The sequence below is a fragment of the Lineus longissimus genome, chromosome 18 (assembly GCF_910592395.1).
Source record: "Lineus longissimus chromosome 18, tnLinLong1.2, whole genome shotgun sequence".
Lineage (NCBI taxonomy): Eukaryota > Metazoa > Nemertea > Pilidiophora > Heteronemertea > Lineidae > Lineus > Lineus longissimus.
Window position 1 is genome coordinate 7,353,906 of NC_088325.1, and position 18,100 is coordinate 7,372,005.

Consider the following 18,100-nt stretch of genomic DNA (forward strand, 5'->3'; position numbering starts at 1 on the left):
TGAGGTGAACAAGCTACAGCTCCGGGCCAAGTGGAGAGAATCGGAGAAGAGAGGCGTCCGAAGACGAGAGCGAGAGGGATCGGCCCAGCTGTGGATTGTGGATAGACGAACTACAAGGATTGACAACGTGATTGACTTGGTTAGTATGGTCAATCCTCGTACCTTTAATACAGTCCTCTAATTTTGATATTGCTTTGCAGCCACGCATTAACAGTCAGTATCATTTAAGAGGCACTGTCTCTAAAAATCAGCCAATATGGAAAAAAATGGCCACAGCATTCTCGGACTTTGGCATGTGTTAATTGCTAATTACTCCGAACAACACATTTTAACAAAAGAGATTTTCCAGGGTCAAGGCCAATACTAGTATGCCTTTTTGGATTTGGTCAAAATTTGTGCTTTGATTGCTTTAATACAAAACAAACAAAAATTAATGGAGCCTTGCCCAGGAAGGTTTTTCATGTCATGAATTTCTCTATAGTCGTACTTCCACCTATCAAATCCCCATGTCTTTTGCTCTTACACCTGAATTGCCGTGTCTAAATAGACCCGTGTGTCAAATCCCCGTGTCTATTAGCCCCATCGAGCTCGATGGGGCTAATCGGGGGCTAATTTAGACCCGTGTTCAACACAGGTTTTTTGATAGGTGGAATCTGAATAGACACGGCAATTGCAAGGTCTAAGAGCCGGCGACAGATGGCGCGGTGTAGTTGCCTCGGTATTGCGCATGCGTGAACACTGTAAACACTCCTGCGAAATTTCTCAGTCTGACAGTTCCCGAATAACACAATCGTTTTGACAGTTTTAACCTAATTTTCTAGAAAGTATCGTCTCCACATGGAACAAAACGCTTTTTTCAATAGAAAATCGCATTTTAACTTCAGTTTGTGGTGGTCGCCATTAAACTCTAATGAATCTCGAAATTCCCCTCTAACCGGAAAGAAACACAGGAGAGCTCCCTACCTACAGCGCACCTGTCGCCGGGGCTATTAACCATTATCTAACACCACTGATAGGTGTAAGTGCGCCCCGGGTTTTTTGACACACGGCGAAGAAACAGGTCTTGAAAAACACGGGGTTTTATGATAGGTGGAACTCGACTTATGTGTCTCTGGATTAAGCCAATATTCTGATTCGAACGGATATCTTGATTCATTCGAAGGACGATTCTGGATTGTGATTCTTAGGATTTTGCTGTTTGATAATATCTAGACAAATTGCATCACTGAAGCAAGCCCCATAAAATTGGGAGATTTTATTGGAATATTAAAATTTTCTTATTACCCAAAAAGTGCTTAGTAGTAAGTAAAAATCACAAAAACAAAAAACTTGCCAGGAAGTAATGCTGGTTGTCGTTTATCAAATTGAGTACTACAGGATTGTGAAATTTAAACAATAAGGAATTTCCTTTCATTGCCATGCACTTGATGCATTTTTTGGCCTTGTGAGTTACTTGTGGCATGTGTGGGTGAAATAGGACACTCCTGTTAAGCCAAGACTGACACAAAAAGGGTTAACGCCTGGATTTAGATAGTTGGCAATCTTCCAAGTTTAATATTTACATTTATTCTCTGCTTTAATTTGAGTTACTCTGGGTAGAAAAGTGAAAACCTAAAGTAACATTTGAGATTCTTTTGATTACTAGTATAGAAGTATGTTGCAGTAATTCACAGTAGATAACTGAGAGGAATGTTTATTTTGGACTGTCCGGGTGTCGCTATGATTTAAAAACGGGATAATATCGAGAGGAGGGGAATGTTGATGAGAAACCGGCTAGGAGCCGTCAAGTCCTAGTGATTCTGAAGACAATCTTAGTTTGATTCCAAAATTGTAGATGGCGCTCGGGTTGGGCGCGAGCTGTAGAAATCACCACGTTGAGAAAATAAAGTCTTCGTCAAGTTTATCGAAATTCTTCGTTTATTGGATTCACAGAACAACACATTGATCGATAGAGACGCTAAATGAGTATGAGCGTAGTAACCAGGACGTGTTGTCCTTAATATGGAGTTCTAACAGCGACATGGTGCACGGTAAGAGGACTCTCTTGAGAGTCTGGTGGCCTTGGCTTAGGATCCATCTGGGGGGATGTGAATGAACTCAAGGAAAAAGATTGTGATGTCTTCTAGACCTTGATGGTTTGGGAGGTTAAAGTGGTACCCTATAACATCCGTGGCGATGTTTTTCGTGACGCTGTAGAAGTGTACTTGAAACGTTCCAGTAGTGAATGCATTGCTTTGCCAATATATTGTATGTGACATTGTCTGCAATAAATCACATTGTTGCTCTTACAACAAGTTTTTGTTTTTGTGTTGTATTTTTTTCCCGTGGTCTTGCTTGTGATGTGTCCTGTCTTGTCCAGACGAGGACAGTATCTACATGTCCTTGAGGAGAGGCATGACCAGCGTGGGGGATTAGTCGTTGTGCTGTGTTACAGCCAAAACTCTACTCTTAGTTTTATTTACAAACATTTTCATATGCACCCGGTCACTGTCTTTAGGTCAAGTCTATCTTTAGAATCAAGGTGAGACACAGGTCGTTGGTTCCATAAGAGTCTGCGTCAAGCATCAAAGAGCATCAGAGCCCGTACCTTGTTGATTTCAACTGAGAACTGAGGGTGATAAAGCTTGTAGTAAATAATGTTAAGTGCCAGGCCATGAAGATTAAATAGGACCGAAGTTTAGGTAGGTGATATTTGATGTACTTCTTGTTTAGTTTGAGTGCCTTATGGAGTTAAACTGAGGGTTGAAGATTCAGCCATTGTCTTAAAGATGCTTACAAGTATTTGTGTGTAGTCTCGCACAACTAGTTATATGAATGGGTCTGTTAAGCAATAATTTGGCTATGAAGCATTAATTTCCATGAAGTTAACAACACATTCAATGCTATTCTGGAGTTGTCCTTATCCCATGCTTGGTCTTAGTTTGATGACTACTATGTTTTATTGGTGTTTCAGGTTGTATGTGTTGTGCAAGACAAGGGGGCGTATATGGGTCATCTTCCAGCTACAATGGCTGCTTTGTGTGTTGACAGTATTGATAGTGAACTAGGCTGCTATTGTTGTGCATGCAATTGACTTAGGTTTCATTCCCAAGCTTAGTGTAGCATCTTACTTGGTGATGCTTGTATATTTGGTTGCCGTGTTTTGCCATTGATAGATCACTGATGGAAAATACATGACGTTCACAGCGCCCTCTTTAGTTGAGTTGTTGAACTAATAGTAACAAGAGCAACACAGGGTGTGGCATATGCCCCAGTGAGCACATTGAGTTGGTGTATTAGGAAAGTGAAGTGTTTTTCAGACAACCCCGGGCAGCTGGTATCATAGCTGACTGGGTTAAGTTGACATTGTGAAAGAGTTATTGGTCTGTAATGCCCACTGTACACGTTATCTTTTTCTACCTACATAAAAAGTTACATGGTTATTACTCAAAGGGTTCTCGTTAAAATAAGCGGAAACAAAAAGTTTACAGACGGCTAATGGATGCACAGACAGCCCGACGCATGGACGAGACGAATGGACATTGGTAAAACATAATGCCTCCGCAATGCATTACGAATTGGCGGGGGCATAAAAATTAATTTGCTCATAAAAATGGTTCTCCTCGCAATTGACGGAAACCGATTTCAAGCACGCCACCCTGGTGGCCATATTGACAATTGGAACAAGAAAGTTTTCGAAAGGAACCTTTCTCTAGTCACCCCCAACGTACATACCAAAAATTAATTTGATCAGACAAACAGCTCTCCTCGAAACTGACGGAAACCAATTTCAAGTACGCCGCCCTGGAGGCCATAATGAGAATCAGAACGAGCCTGTTTTCGAAAGGAACCTTCCTTTAGTAAAGGTCAACCCTCAAAAAAGTTTCGTGGTTATCGCTAAAAGCGTTCTCCTTAAAATGAGCAGAAACGAAAAGGTTACAGACGCCTGACGCCTGACGCCTGACGGACATCGATAAAACATAATGCCTCCGCAATGCTTTACGCATTGGCGGGGGCATAAAAATCTTATTGTACAATGAGTTTTCTATCACTCATGGTTGCTTAAATTTGTATTTTGCAGTCAATCTGAATTAACTTAAATGGGAAAATAATAAAGAAACATTACATGAAAGAATGGTTGTTCAGCATTTTCGAGCTAAGCCCATGGTCAGCACATCATTGACGAAACAGGTTTGAAGAAAGGACTGGTACTCACAACAGGTATGGCTTTAAATTTTGATGCTAAGGGAAGAAGCCTGAGGGCCCGAAAGCCAACAGAGAAAGGTGCCGAATATTTGAAAGAGTTAAGGGCAGGAAACTTAAATAAGGTTTTAGAAAAGACTACCAAGGGTGTCTCGGGTATTAAAGATCTTCTTAAAGAAGGGGCCTCTCATTCCGTTATAGCAGAAGGGTACAAGAACTGGAGGGTGGACTATAAAGAATTTTTGAGTAGTTATGAGTCATACAATGAGGTATTACCACATGATTTGCAGCAGCAGGACAAAGCCACCTTTAAACAATATGCAAAAGACCGATATAGTAATTTCAGAAAGGAAATGAGGTCATGGATAAAGAAACAAGACGTTAGTACAGACATAGACATGGTGATAGCGTTTCCCAGATTGGATTTTGGGGATCACTGGTGTCAAGAACTTCAGTAAGTTCCATCTCTGTTGCTCGGGCTCAAGAAGAGCATAAGATTATTGAGCTTTCAGCTAAAGCAGCCTGTCTGAAGAAACGTCTGGTCTTGGAACAGGCAAAGTTACGACTAGTGTTGGAGGAGGCACAGTTAAAGCTTCAGGAGGAAGAAATTGAAATAGATATCTCCAATACCAAGGTGTTGACTCAGCTGGAGTCAGGGAGTTACCAGGCTTCCATGGCGGAAATCAAGTTGGCAGAGCTAGAGCCCAGGAACCAGCAGTGTGCCAGCCCTATCAAAGCTGATCAAGCTCCACTGAGAGATTCTGCAAAAACATTCGCTCCAAATCGAACACACACAGACGAAATTGACACACCACATTCCCCTGAAAACTTTCACCACAATGGAACTACCTATTACTATCCTCCACCAGCTACCCAGACGGCATCTAATGATGTACTTGTAACAATGATACAGGAGATGAAAAAGCCACAGTCAGACATCAAGAGATTCTCAGGAGACCCTCTGGAATACAGACGTTTTCTGAGACAATTTAATTCCCGCATTGTGGCCAACACTATCGATAGCGAAGAAAGGATAAATTACCTTGAACAGTACACGAGTGGCGAAGCTAATCGGATTGTCATAGGCAAAACATGTATTGATGCTAACAACAGTTACCCAGGTGCCCTCAGGGAGTTAGAAGAACGCTCTGGTGACCCAGCACATGGGTACATAGCACATGCCTACATAAAGAAGGCCCTAGAATGGCCAATGGTCAAGGCTGACGATGCCAGAGGTCTAGATGAATTTTTCAATATTTTTAGCAGAATGTGAGAATGCCGTTCAAGTTGATGGATCAATCAAAATTTTGGAATATCCAGACAACCTCACAAAGCTGGTGCGCAAGCTCCCATACTATCTTCACGACAGATGGAGAAACATAGTCGGCACAATTAAAGAAAGGAAAGGTATCGTGAGGTTCGAGAACCTAGTCCCCCTTGTTAAGAAGGAAGCCAAGAAGTCCATCGACCCGGTCTGGGGCAGTGCAGCACTTGCAAAGGAAGACGGAAAGAATAAAGAAGCTCCCAAAGGTGGGAAGCCAGCGCCAGTCCAGGGAAGGTTCCGAGCCAAGGGAGCCTTTGCCACAACAACTCCAACAACTCCGATAACGAAGAAACAATGTCTTCACTGCGCAAACCCACAACACAGCATTGATCGATGTGACGCCATTGCTGCTTTACCCACGTGCAAAAGAGTCGAGATCGTGAAGGCAAAGCGAGTATGTTTTGGATGCCTAAAATTAGGTCACAGGAGTTAGGAGTGCAGAACGTGGCTAACGTGTAGCCATTGTCAGAAGCGCCATCCAACGGTCTTGCACATGGACAGAGAACGTCCATACCAGACATTCACCAAAACAGAAGAAAGGAAGATAGAAACTTTGCAGCAACAGAAAGTGATCCAGAAGTTACCATGGCTATTATACCAGTCAAGGTCAAGCTCAAGAGTTGCTACAGAACTATAGACACATACGCCTTCCTAGATCTCGGCAGTACCGTCAACTTTTGTTCAGATGAGTTAATGAGGAAACTGGGGGCCAGTGCAGGGCCGTATTTAACTTTTTTGTCCAGGGAGGGCAGTGGGATAGATCGTCGAATGCGATCTGCATGCGCCGCAGGCGCATCCGAACGGGGGGTCTGGTGGCCCCCCCCCCAGAAAAATGTGAAAATAAAAGGTCTGAAATGGCATTTTCCTGGCATTTGGAAGTGTGAATCAATAGTATTTTTACTCTAAAAAAGGACCACTTTTATGAAGTATTTTACAAAAATACCACATTTGGACAGAAAATGTTAATTTTTCATAGTTTTTCATAGCTAGTCTTTACCTAATGTTGCATCATTGTGTATAACCATAGAAGACTAGGGTCAGGGCACTCGACTGGTCAGATTATTAGGGTTGCACCTGAGTTGATAACATCTGCTGTCCATATGCTGCTATTATGCTGGTAAAGCTATGGCTAAGATTAGTTTGTCTTTTTATTACTGTCTGAAAAAATTTTTTTCAACATTTATTGCACAGGGGGGGCAGCTGCCCCCCCCCCCTGCCCCCCCCCTCTAAATACGGCCCTGCAGTGGGAGGAGGACAAGGATTAGTCTAGATACAGAGCATACAATGCAGACGTATGTTTTCAAAGACCTGGAGGTTTGTGACATCGAAGGCGATAACTCTGTGGATATTTCTTAATTGTACATGAAGGACAGCATCCCAGTGTCGTCCCATCATATCCCAAAGAAGGAGGACATAATCAAGTGGCCCCATTTGAATGAGGTAAATCGTCCAGTTATCACAAGCGAGGTCGGCCTCCATATAGGAAACGGAGTTCCGGATGCCTATTCACCTCTGAAGTCCCTCACATGTCCACCAGGAAGTCCTCATGCCGTTAAGACACGACTCGGTTGGGTTACCTGGAATGTAGTTCGCAGCAGTAGTAACTGCAACAGACCAGATATCAGCCATCCAGTAAACCACGTTGAAGTCACAGCAGTCGAAGAGCTGGAAAGGCTAGACAGACTAGTGAGAAGCTCCATCAATCTAGATTTTCCTGAGAAGGGAATAGAAGAAACTGAGTTTTCTCAGGAGGACAAGCAGTTTATGAAGTTGATGGAAGAATCCATTCATGTTAAAGATGGTCACTATGAAATGAAGTTACCCTTTCGAAGAGAAGATGTCCGACTACCAAACAACTACACCCGAGGCCATGAAGCGTCTTTCCAGCCTCAAAAACAAGATGAACCGGAATTCCAGGTTCCACCGAGGTTACAGAGATTTTATGCATGAGATTATCAACAAGGGATATGCCGAAGAAGTCCCAGCAAATGAATTAAATCCAGATGACGGTATAAAGTGTGGTACATCCCCCACCATGGGGTGTACCACCCAAGGAAGCCTGAAAAGATACGAGTAGTCTTTGATTGCTCAGCAAAGTATGCTGGAGTATCTATTAATGATGTACTACTACAGGGCCCCAACCTTACGAACAACCTGGTTGGTGTTCTTCTAAGATTCCGTCGTCATCCAGTTGCCCTCCTAGCTGACATCGAGAAGATTTTCTACCAGGTTCATGTAGCTGAAGAAGATAGGAACTACTTGAGATTGGTATGGTGGCCTGATGAGAGCTTAGAAGCAAAACCGAAGGTATACCGCATGAAGGTTCACTTGTTTGGAGCAGTGTCGTCCCCAAGCTGCTCCAATCTGGCTCTACAAAGCACAGCAAAGGACCACAAAGAAGCCTACCAGAGGGAGACGATCAATGCCATGCTGATAAGCTTCTATGTTGATGATTGTCTCGAGTCCATTGAATCTGAAGCAAAAGCAGTGGCACTCATCAAAGAGCTAAGAAAAATCTGCCAAGAAGGGGGTTTCAAGCTGACAAAGTGGCTCAGCAACAGACGAAGCATTTTGGATTCCGTGCCGACAGAGGAAAGAAGCAAGGGTGCCAAGAATTTAAACTTAGATGAAGACGACTTGTCACCTGGCAAGTTGAGACAGATTCCTTCAGGTTCCAGATAAATATCCAAGATCGCCAAGCAAATAGAAGAGGAATTCTCTCAATCAATAAGCTCAGTCTATGAACCCCTTGGTCTTGCAGCTCCATTCATCCTACCAGCACAGATCCTGCTACAGAGTCTTTGTCATAAGGGCCTCGATTGGGACCACGAAATATCCGGAGCAGACCTTCAGAAATGGCAAATATGGTTACAGAACCTACCAAAATTGGAGAACCACGTCGTACAAAGGTGTCTGAAGCCACTGGACTTTGGAGATGTGAGCTCAAGCCAGCTCCATCATTTCGCAGATGCCAGCGAAGTTGGGTATGGTAACGCCTCCTACATCAGGCTAGAAAATACCAGGGGAAACGTCCATTGTGCTCTTCTGTCAGGCAAGGCAAGAGTAGCCCCACTAAGGAAAAACACCATCCCTAGATTAGAACTGGCTGCTGCTGTCACCACCGTAAGGATGAACCACCTCATCGTGAAAGAGCTCGATTATCCAGTTGACGCCACATACTTCTGGACGGACAGCACTGCAGTGTTACGCTATATAAGGAACAAGACAAGTCGCTTCAAGACATTTGTGGCAAACAGAATTGCTGTTATCAACGAGGGATCAACACTTGAACAGTGGTACCATGTTCCCACTAGTGAAAATCCAGCGGATGATGCCTCAAGAGGCCTTCCAGTCAACCAGTTCTTTTGAGAATGTTAGATGGACGGGTGGACCAGATTTCTTGCTGAAGCCCCCAGACGAGTGGCCTAAGTTCAGTTTTGATGCAGCTTCAACCACAGAGGAGGATCCTGAAATACGGAAAGAGTCTAAATCTGCAGTCAATGCAACTATCGTCGATAGTACACCATTGGCTAGTCTAGAGTCTCCAGATGGCTAGTAATCAAAGGAGCTGTCGCCCGAATGCTGAAGTGGAAAACAACACAGACGGAAGAGGATAGGCAAGCTAATCCCATTGTAAATGACCTTGAAGAAGCCGAAAGGAAAATCATACAACATGAACAGAAGAGCTTCCTCTTGGATGAGATCAACGCCATTGAAAAGGGTATAGAGCTCCGACGGTCCAGCCCCATTCAAAATCTAGACCCGATAATGGAAGATGGAATTCTTCGGGTTGGGGACCAACTGAGTTGAGCACCAGCCTTGTCATTTCAACAGAAACATCCGATACTGATTTCAAAGCAGTCCCTAATTGCCATCAGGATAATTGAGAGGATTCACAGAGATGTTGGTCACCTGGGTAGAGGTGCGGTCCTTACGAACCTAAGAGAGAGGTATTGGATACTGGGAGCCATCAGCCTTATAAAGCAGTTCATCGCCAAATACCTCATATGCCATCGCTACAGGGCCAAAGCTTTGGAACAGAAAATGGCAAACCTACCAATAGACCGGGTGATCCGAGAGGAACCACCATTCACAAGAATTGGGATGGATTATTTTGTCCCCTTTGAGGTGAAGGGAGACCGAAGCGTTTACAAGAGGTATGGAGTTGTATTCACCTGCTTTGCCATCAGAGCAGTCCACATAGAATTAGCTCATACGCTCGACACCAGTTCCTGTATTCAGGCAATAAGGAGATTTATGGCTAGAAGGAGAGCTCCTAAGGTCATTCGCTCAGATAATGGCACTAACTTGGTTGGAGCCAAGAGAGCTGCAAGATTCCATCAAGCGCTGGAACAATGATCGCATAGCCACCTGGCTGCTCCAGAAAGGCGTAACCTGGTAGTTCAATCTGCCAGCTGCCTCTCACTTCGGTGGTGCATGGGAGAGGCAAATACGGACGATCAGGAAAATCCTGTTCTCACTCCTCCAAGAACAAATCATCAAAGTCGATGATGAGGGTCTCGTGACATTATTCTGCAAAGTTGAGAACATCATCAACAGCAGACCGCTAACACAGACTTCAGAAAACCCAAGCGATCTAAGACCATTGACACCAAACACGCTACTGACAATGAGGTGTGGGGCCAACCTACCGCCAGGCCTCGTTGATAGGAAGGATTGCTATGCTAAGAGATGCTGGCAACAAATGCAGCTTCCGGCAGACGCATTTTGAAAGCGCTGGTATTCAGGGTACCTACCAACCCAACAAGAGAGACATAAGTGGAGGAGAACATCCAGAAATGTAGAGCCTGGAGATGACGTGCTCGTAATTGAGAATTCGACACCTAGGAATTCATGGTTGCTCGCAAAGGTCTAATCAGTCAAAATCGACGGCAGTGGTCACGTGCGATCAGCCAGCATACGCACATCCCACTCTCTCTTGGACAGGCCTATTGCCAAGCTATGTTTTCTAGTAGAATGTAACAAGGGAGAAGATGAGCTTTAAATTGCCGAAGAAGACTCAAGAAGGGCAACAGGGTAGGCTAGCTTCACCGCCGTCTGCCAAAGGAGCACATGTGAGGCAACTCCTTCCCTCTGTAGCCTACGGGTTCCCTTGAGCAAGGTTTAGTACCCGTTAAGCTCCCCAGCATCTGGGTTACAATGTCTCAAGTCTCATCCCTCTGAGAAGCCAGCACTGGTACCTATGGTAGATGGACAACATGTTAGATGACCAAGCCACAAATGGAGGTCCACGATAAATATAGACGTCGATAAGTTGTCCAGCAAAAAACTCTTATCCGTTTGCATCACGTAAAAGGGACTCACCAGGAGAAAATGCTCTCGAGAGACAATTTGATGATTATTGACATTTTGATTAGTTAAAGGAAACCCTAGGACTCATTTAGTATTGTGAGCTTGTAGTAGTGGTCAGGTGTTTATTAACCATTTAGATTAGGCCTTTAGATAAATGTAATTGGATAGTAATGGTTTCCAAGCCACTACTTCGCAATTAAGGGGCTACTCTACTCTTAGTTTTATTTACAAACATTTTCATATGCACCCGCATCACTGTCTTTAGGTCAAGTCTATCTTTAGAATCAAGGTGAGACACAGGTCGTTGGTCCCATAAGAGTCTGCGTCAAGCATCAAAGAGCATCCGACCCCGTACCTTGTGTCGATTTCAACTGAGAAAGGGTGATAAAGCTTGTAGTAAATAATGTTAAGTGCCAGGCCATAAAGATGAAATAGGACTGCTTAAATTTGTAGTTTGCAGTCCATCTGAATTAACCTAAATGGGAAAATAATAAAGAAACATTACATGAAAGAATGGTTGTTCAGCATTTTCGAGTCAGCACATGCTGTGTAGTACAGCTGTGGGCGGCCCTTATTTGGCTCGGATTAGGTTGTTCCGGAGATTTTTAGGTCTTCTGAAGCCATGTATGATGGATGTCTCATACAAGTGGAGAGTAGTTTTATGTATTGCTAGAATGTCCTTGTTGTCTTTTATGATGGCTGCTGGTTGTATTAAAGCTGGGTTGTAGGTTGTGACAAAGTAGAAAGGAGCTTTCTCTTTCTCCTGGGTCCCTGGTAGGTTAGGGTCTGGGTTGAGAAGAGACTGGTAGTCTTTCCTGACGGCCATTATGTTGATGGCCGCTCTGAAAGGCTTGGTGTAGCCTCAGCGTACAAAGTGGTGTGCGATAATGAGCGCATGTTTCTCTAAGTCTTCTAGGTTGGAACAAATTCTGCGAATTCTAAGAAATTGTCTGTACGGTATTCTTTCAAGCATGACTGGATGTGTGCTGAAGAGTATAGAAGATAGTTGTGTGCAACCGTCGGTTTGGTATACAGGTCTGTGTATATCTGTCCGTGGGCTGTGACATGGACCCATGTGTCCAGGAATGTGACACTGGTCTCCAAGATATCGGCAGTAAGTTTGATAGTGGGGTGTTGCGAGTTGAGATACGTCACAAAGTTGTCCACTTCCTCTCTCATGTTTGAGAAAAGGGCGAAGATGTTGTCTATGAACCTTCCCAGATTGGGATGTTGTTGTAGAGAGATGTAACATCCAGTGTGAACGAAAGTGTACCGGCTGGGATCTGTCCCATGGCAGAGATTGTTTGTAGAAAATGGGTTGTCCTTGATGTAGGATCTGGTTGTTTTAACCATTGGTTGTACAAAATGGTCGGCTAACTGAGAAATACGTTCTGTCGGGCAGTCGTTGGCTGAAAGGATGGGCCTGCCTGGTGGTGGTAGTGTCCCTTTATGAATTTTGGGCAGCAAGTAGAACTCTGGCGCTTTGGTTTCCACAGGGGCTAGTTAATCAAACATTTTTTGTGTGATTTCCCCTTTGCAGCATATCTGTGAGGAAGGATGTGACACTGTCTGCATGAGTTTTGGTGAGATTCTCTGTCGTCGGACGGTAGTGTGTCCGGTTTGATAATTGGCTTTAACCTCCAGAATGTAGTCATTCCTGTTCACAACAACTGCAGAGCCTTTGTCTGCAGGCTTGATAACAATCTGGGGCATCGCCATCAGTTGGACCAATGCTTCCCTTTCAGCGACCGTTAAGTTCTTGTGAAAGGGCGAATGAAGAGGAATCCGGTCAAAGTGATATTCATTGGTCCTCATGCAGGCCTCTAACTCCGGGGGACCTAGGGGGTTCCATTTGGAAGGTAGTTTGAACTTGCGTTCCAGAGTGTTACCATCCCTGGCAAGGGCTTGGTCTGAGTCAGGGTCATTTTCGTCGAAAAAGGCCCTGCATCGGAGACTGACATGAAGTCTTCGAAGAGTTCTCCAGAAGTTTGTTCTGGGCTGAGGTTAGTGAAATGTCGAACCAGCAAGGCCTGCCCTAGAAGACATCACAATGATTATCCTTGAGTTCATGCACATCCACCCTGATGGCGCCCAAGCCAAGGATACCAGACTCTCAAGAGAGTCCTCTTGGATCCATCGTCTGTGCACCATGTTACCTTTAGGACTCAATATTAAGGACAACTCGGCCTGGTACCACACTCATACCCATTTAGCGTCGCTATCATTTAATTTTCCATATGAGCCCTGGCCACCACCACTCTCGCATCAGCACACCAGCCGATGTTGCCGCTGTATAGAAGTATTGTTCATCATGCAGCACCAAGCAGGGGTATTGTCCAGAACCCCAGTCCTCAACACAACTGTATGCCACACTCAAACCTGAAATAAATAAATCACAATATCATTTCAGCCAAAAGCTCAACAGGGCCAACCCTACTCCGTCCGGTCTCATCAACAGAGCACAGCCACACCATTAGGGTGGGGACCTCAAGACGTCAGGACACACCAATGATACTTTTTCGGATCTGACACAACGTCAGGCACAACGGTCTTACCCTTTGGACAAGCAGCAACAAAAACCTGTTCTCATACATCTCTCCATTGATACAACTGCATGAATTGGTCCCCATCAGGCCTCTCTGCAGAATTTTCCCTTCGCAGGTCCCTGGGGGTTCCCCAACCTAAATAGATTCTGGACTAAAATAGAATCTGCCCTTATCAATGGGCTGAATATACTGTTCAATACATATACTGTAGAACTTGCAATAAGCGAGCGCTGTGGGAAATCAGAATAGGCCTAGATGTATGTTGTCAAGGCGAATGATCCTATTTGAAAGGGCTTTAGTGTTGAGGCAACAACAGTCATCCTCCAATGAAATTGATAACTGGACCTAGTCACCCACAGGCTTGAATGTTAGATAAGAGAGTCATGCCCCATTGTTGCCAAGACCATAGTTGCGGTTCCACTACAGCCAAGTGCAGACTACATCCGAATTAGTTGTGCTTCCATTACAGCCAATCCGAACTACACAAGTCCGGATCTCACTAAGAGCGGTCTTATTAAGTTCGGATAGGACAAGCGGATTTATAGCCGAACCTAGAATAAACCCGGATCTAAAGCAGAAATTACCTGTAATGGAACCGCATTAGTCCGGATTATGATCAAGTTACTAAGTACGGCTACAGGTGGCGTGTCAATGCGAACGTATTGCGCATGAGCGGAAGTGTTGGTTCTGTCAAAACAAACACGCGGGATTTCTGTCAATTCTGATTCGTTCTTATTTCATAATTCTATTCTTGATTTAAGTAAATTCTAGTGCTTTATCGTAACTATGGCTCGCTGTTCATGGACAGAGGTGGAAACCCTCGCTATTCTTAGCCTAACGCGCATAGCGTGGCGCCGCCTGTTGCCGTACTTGTTAACTTACCAATCCTGTAGTCGAATTGCACCACCTTCGTTAGTCCGGACTAAGCGAAGTTCGGACCTCATGCGGATCCGATAGAAACGAATCAAAACCCTGTAGTGGAACCACAACTAATGTATAAATAAAAATCTGGGCCTATTCTGATTTGACTTATTGCAAGTTCTATAGTATATGACCTCTTGTGTGTTCTATACCTGTAGTACTTACATGTAGAGACTATGGGGAGTTTTACCAGGACATGCATTAGGTTGGCTGATTTTTAGGCCAATGTCATGTTTCATAAGATAAAAGGGAGCAAAGGCAACCAAATCAACTCAAAATGGAATAACAAATTCAGGATAAGCATTGTACAATGTTTTACATAAATTTCCTGTTCATTTTGGTAAATTTTCCTCACTTCTGACTAATATGAAATGTAGCCCCATCTCAAGGGAATTCCACAAAATGCAGATCTATCTAACATATATTTCTCCATCATCGCTCCAGAATTCCAAAATGAAAGCCCGCCAAGATATATCCTGTATCAATCTCGACTCTCGGCAGAAGATCTGTTGTCATCTGATCTAAAATGACGGAGGAGTTGGATCAGAAACTATTACACCTCCACGTCCATTGTGGTAGTGATGCAGACAACCAGTAAACCATGGAAATTGAAAAAGAAAATTACTTGGGTTCCACAATTATCTTTCTCTATTTGTCAAACAAGAATTTAGCAAATTATCAGTAAAACCAATCAACATGATGAGAAGGCAGTATCGTAGCAGTCACTTTTAGAACTGTTTTTGGCTACATGCCCATGACAGGATTCCAGATAACACTTGAATGGTCATAAAAATGGACTCTGTCTCAGTTTTCATCCACATTTCAGTGTCCACGCTTGAATTCCACATATGTCAATTCAAAGATTTGTCACGAGTTTACTGTGAAGGGCAACAGGAAGTTCTATTTGAGTCTTTGGCAATAGTCTTCGGAACAGCAGCACATGAGGTTCTGAAACATGAAAAAATTTCATAGAATATGGCCACAGTTAGTGCAGTTTATGATACATGTACTGACTTTATACCAGGCAGTCTGAACAGGAATTATTCATTGCCCAGTTTTTTCAATTTCCACCTCCGTGATTTTTCGGGGGAAATTGTTTATTTTCATTGTACAACTTTCATGGCCAACAGCAATTTTCTGGTAAGAGACACAGTTTTTGAAGAATAGAAACATGGGGATCATATTTTCGATTTTAGCCACCTGGTGGCCTTGACTCAAACCGGACCGAAATTTAGTCTGCAAGGTTTCATAACATAGGGCTACATATGTACCAAGTTTAAAGTCAATAGCTCCAGTAAATCCTTAAGTGCCAGTCCATGAGAGAACCATGCAATATCATGCAGAAGTGGCAAGATGGGGGTCAACAGATTTGGTTGCAATTTTTACCATGGGGTACACTGGGGGAGGTATGAAGGCTGGTGGCTTCGTTTGGCCATACACCCTATGGTTCCGGTGTACGACCATTAACCCTTTCCTATGCATTATCTATTAGAAAATACCCCCAAACTAGACCTATTGCAGCTAATCTTTGGCACCAGTTCCCGAATTCTTGTTGAATACTATTGATGTGGAATTGAAAGATGGGGCCTTGAGCCATATTTTCCATAATTGTTATTTGCCCCAAATAGGAGGGTAAGGGGTGTCCCAAAAATGCTCTACAATCCATTTTTTAATGAAATGGCCAGGGCCATTGTGCTCACCTCATGTGGAGGAAAGATGGATAAAGAGCATGGTATTGTGTCATGTAGTGTTAGGTTTGATGTAGGTCCAAGCAATTACGATTTCCCCAAAATGGCCAATTTACATAACATTCGACCTCTGTGACCTTGAAAAGTAGGTCAAATCAAAGAAAACCCGGTTGACACATTGAATGGTTGTTAGAATTAGATGTACCTATGATATAAAATTGGTGCCAATCGGGCAAGTCATTACTAGGAATAATGGCATTTTGAAGAATTTAGGATTTGGCCCCCTCCCTGGAGGCCAAACGGCAAATCAGATCGCACCAAACTTCGGTACCTGAGATTATCTGACCAAGGGGTACATGTGTATTTAATTTGTGATCAATAGTCATTGCAGTTAAGAAACGTGCCATAGTTACGGCCTGACGGTGAATTTACGCCATTTGACCTCTGTGACCTTGACAAGAAGGTCAAATTAAAAACCTGGGTGACATATACTGTATGGTGGTTAGATGTACCCATGATATCAAATTGGTGGCAATCGGGCAAGAAGTTAAGGAATAATCACATTTTTAAGGTTTTTGGATTTTGCCCCCTGGTGGTCAAGTGGTGAATCATATTGGACCAAACTTCGGTCCCTGAGATCAACTGACTAAGGGGTAAATGTGTACCAAATTTGGTATCAATAGTCATTGCAGTTTAGAAACGTGCCATCGTTACATCCTAACGGCCAATTTACACCATTTGACCTCTGTGACCTTGAAAAGGAGGTCAAATCAAGAACCCAGAGGATATATGATGCACCTTTGCTAGAAGTACCTACCATATTTTTTTCAAAATTTCCCGACTACTATTAAGGGAGATATTGCATATTTTCACTTTTAACGTTTGGCCCCCTGGTGGCCAAACCATGAAACGAATCGGACCGAAACTTGGTCTCCAAGGTGTCATTACATAAGGGTACATGTGTACCAAGTTTCAACTCAATAGCTCTAACAGTTACGAAACGTGCCCTGCTAACGGACGACGGACGACGACGGACGACGACGACGACGACGGACGACGGACGCCACGGTATGGGATAAGCTCACCTCTGCTAAGAGGTGAGCTAAAAATGAGGTCTTTGGCAAGTGACCTTTACATGGATAAGCTTACTATATTGCTTTTCAATTTAAAAAAAAAAAATCCAGGGAACTCTTCTGGTTTCTTCGCAGCGGGCCCGACTGCGCGTCCCTCCGGGGTCCCCTCCTGGAGACCATATAAAGCATATATCTCTGGATCCCCTTATGAATCCCTCCCAAAATATTATTTGAGTATTAGTGAGACCTTTAGGATATGAAATTTACCATTGCCCCCGCCCACCCCTCGATTTTAATCCCTTTGGGGCCGAGTAGCCCTTTCGAGAGATAAGCGGTTAGGTTGGAAACCGTCCTGCATGCAACAACAACAGCAGTTACACAAGCATGGCACATGTTATCAGGCCATGTGCATGGATGCAGCATAGAGGAAGAAAGAACACTTCAACTAAAGTGCGGTTTTTCTGAAATAATAAAGGATTTCCAATGTGGACTGGTAGGAAGTTATCCTCATGACACTTGTGTCCTCCCATTGAAGCAGTGCAAGAAAGATATGAACGCTCATTTGAGCCGTTGTTTGACTCTAAATCAGGCTGCCCAGGTCAAAACAGAATGGCAGCTGATTGCACTCCGTGCTGGTGTGTTCGATATGTGTTGGACACCACCATTTGTCCAAAACACAGGTACCAGAGGAGTTTGTTTTGGAGTTCGTCCAGGAAATGTCAACACCCTTTACACCCTCCCAAATCCAAGGAAAAGCCACGGAAAGCTAAACAATATGGAGGAGGCCAGGTCCATCCAGAGAAGTCTAAAGAAATTTGGAACCAGTGGGACGTGCTTGTTCCTGTTGGATCAGGTAAGGCAGTGCCAGTAGTTCAGTACATCTTGGAACATGTTAGGCCTATTATTAGGGCCTCAGCAGTGTGCTGGGCTGTTATATGAATGCATGTAAGCCTAGGCGTTGTGCCAGGCTCTGTCAATCCAGGACCAGGCCCTAGTCGCAAGTAAAAACTTGTCTTATAGAGTTTACACTACCCACCATTGACTAGAGTAGGG

The 18,100-nt window shown here is 43.8% G+C and overlaps 1 protein-coding gene across 1 annotated transcript in view; it reads right to left on the bottom strand.

The window, feature by feature from the left end:
* Positions 1 to 14,916: 14,916 nt before the first annotated feature.
* Positions 14,917 to 18,100, bottom strand: part of LOC135502442 (cyclin-dependent kinases regulatory subunit-like) — a 51,335-nt gene continuing 48,151 nt past the window's right edge. The window contains exon 5 of the mRNA XM_064795276.1: positions 14,917 to 15,234. Coding sequence (XP_064651346.1) covers positions 15,143 to 15,234 — 92 coding nt within the window. The 3' untranslated portion in view covers positions 14,917 to 15,142. The remainder of the gene's footprint in view (positions 15,235 to 18,100) is intronic.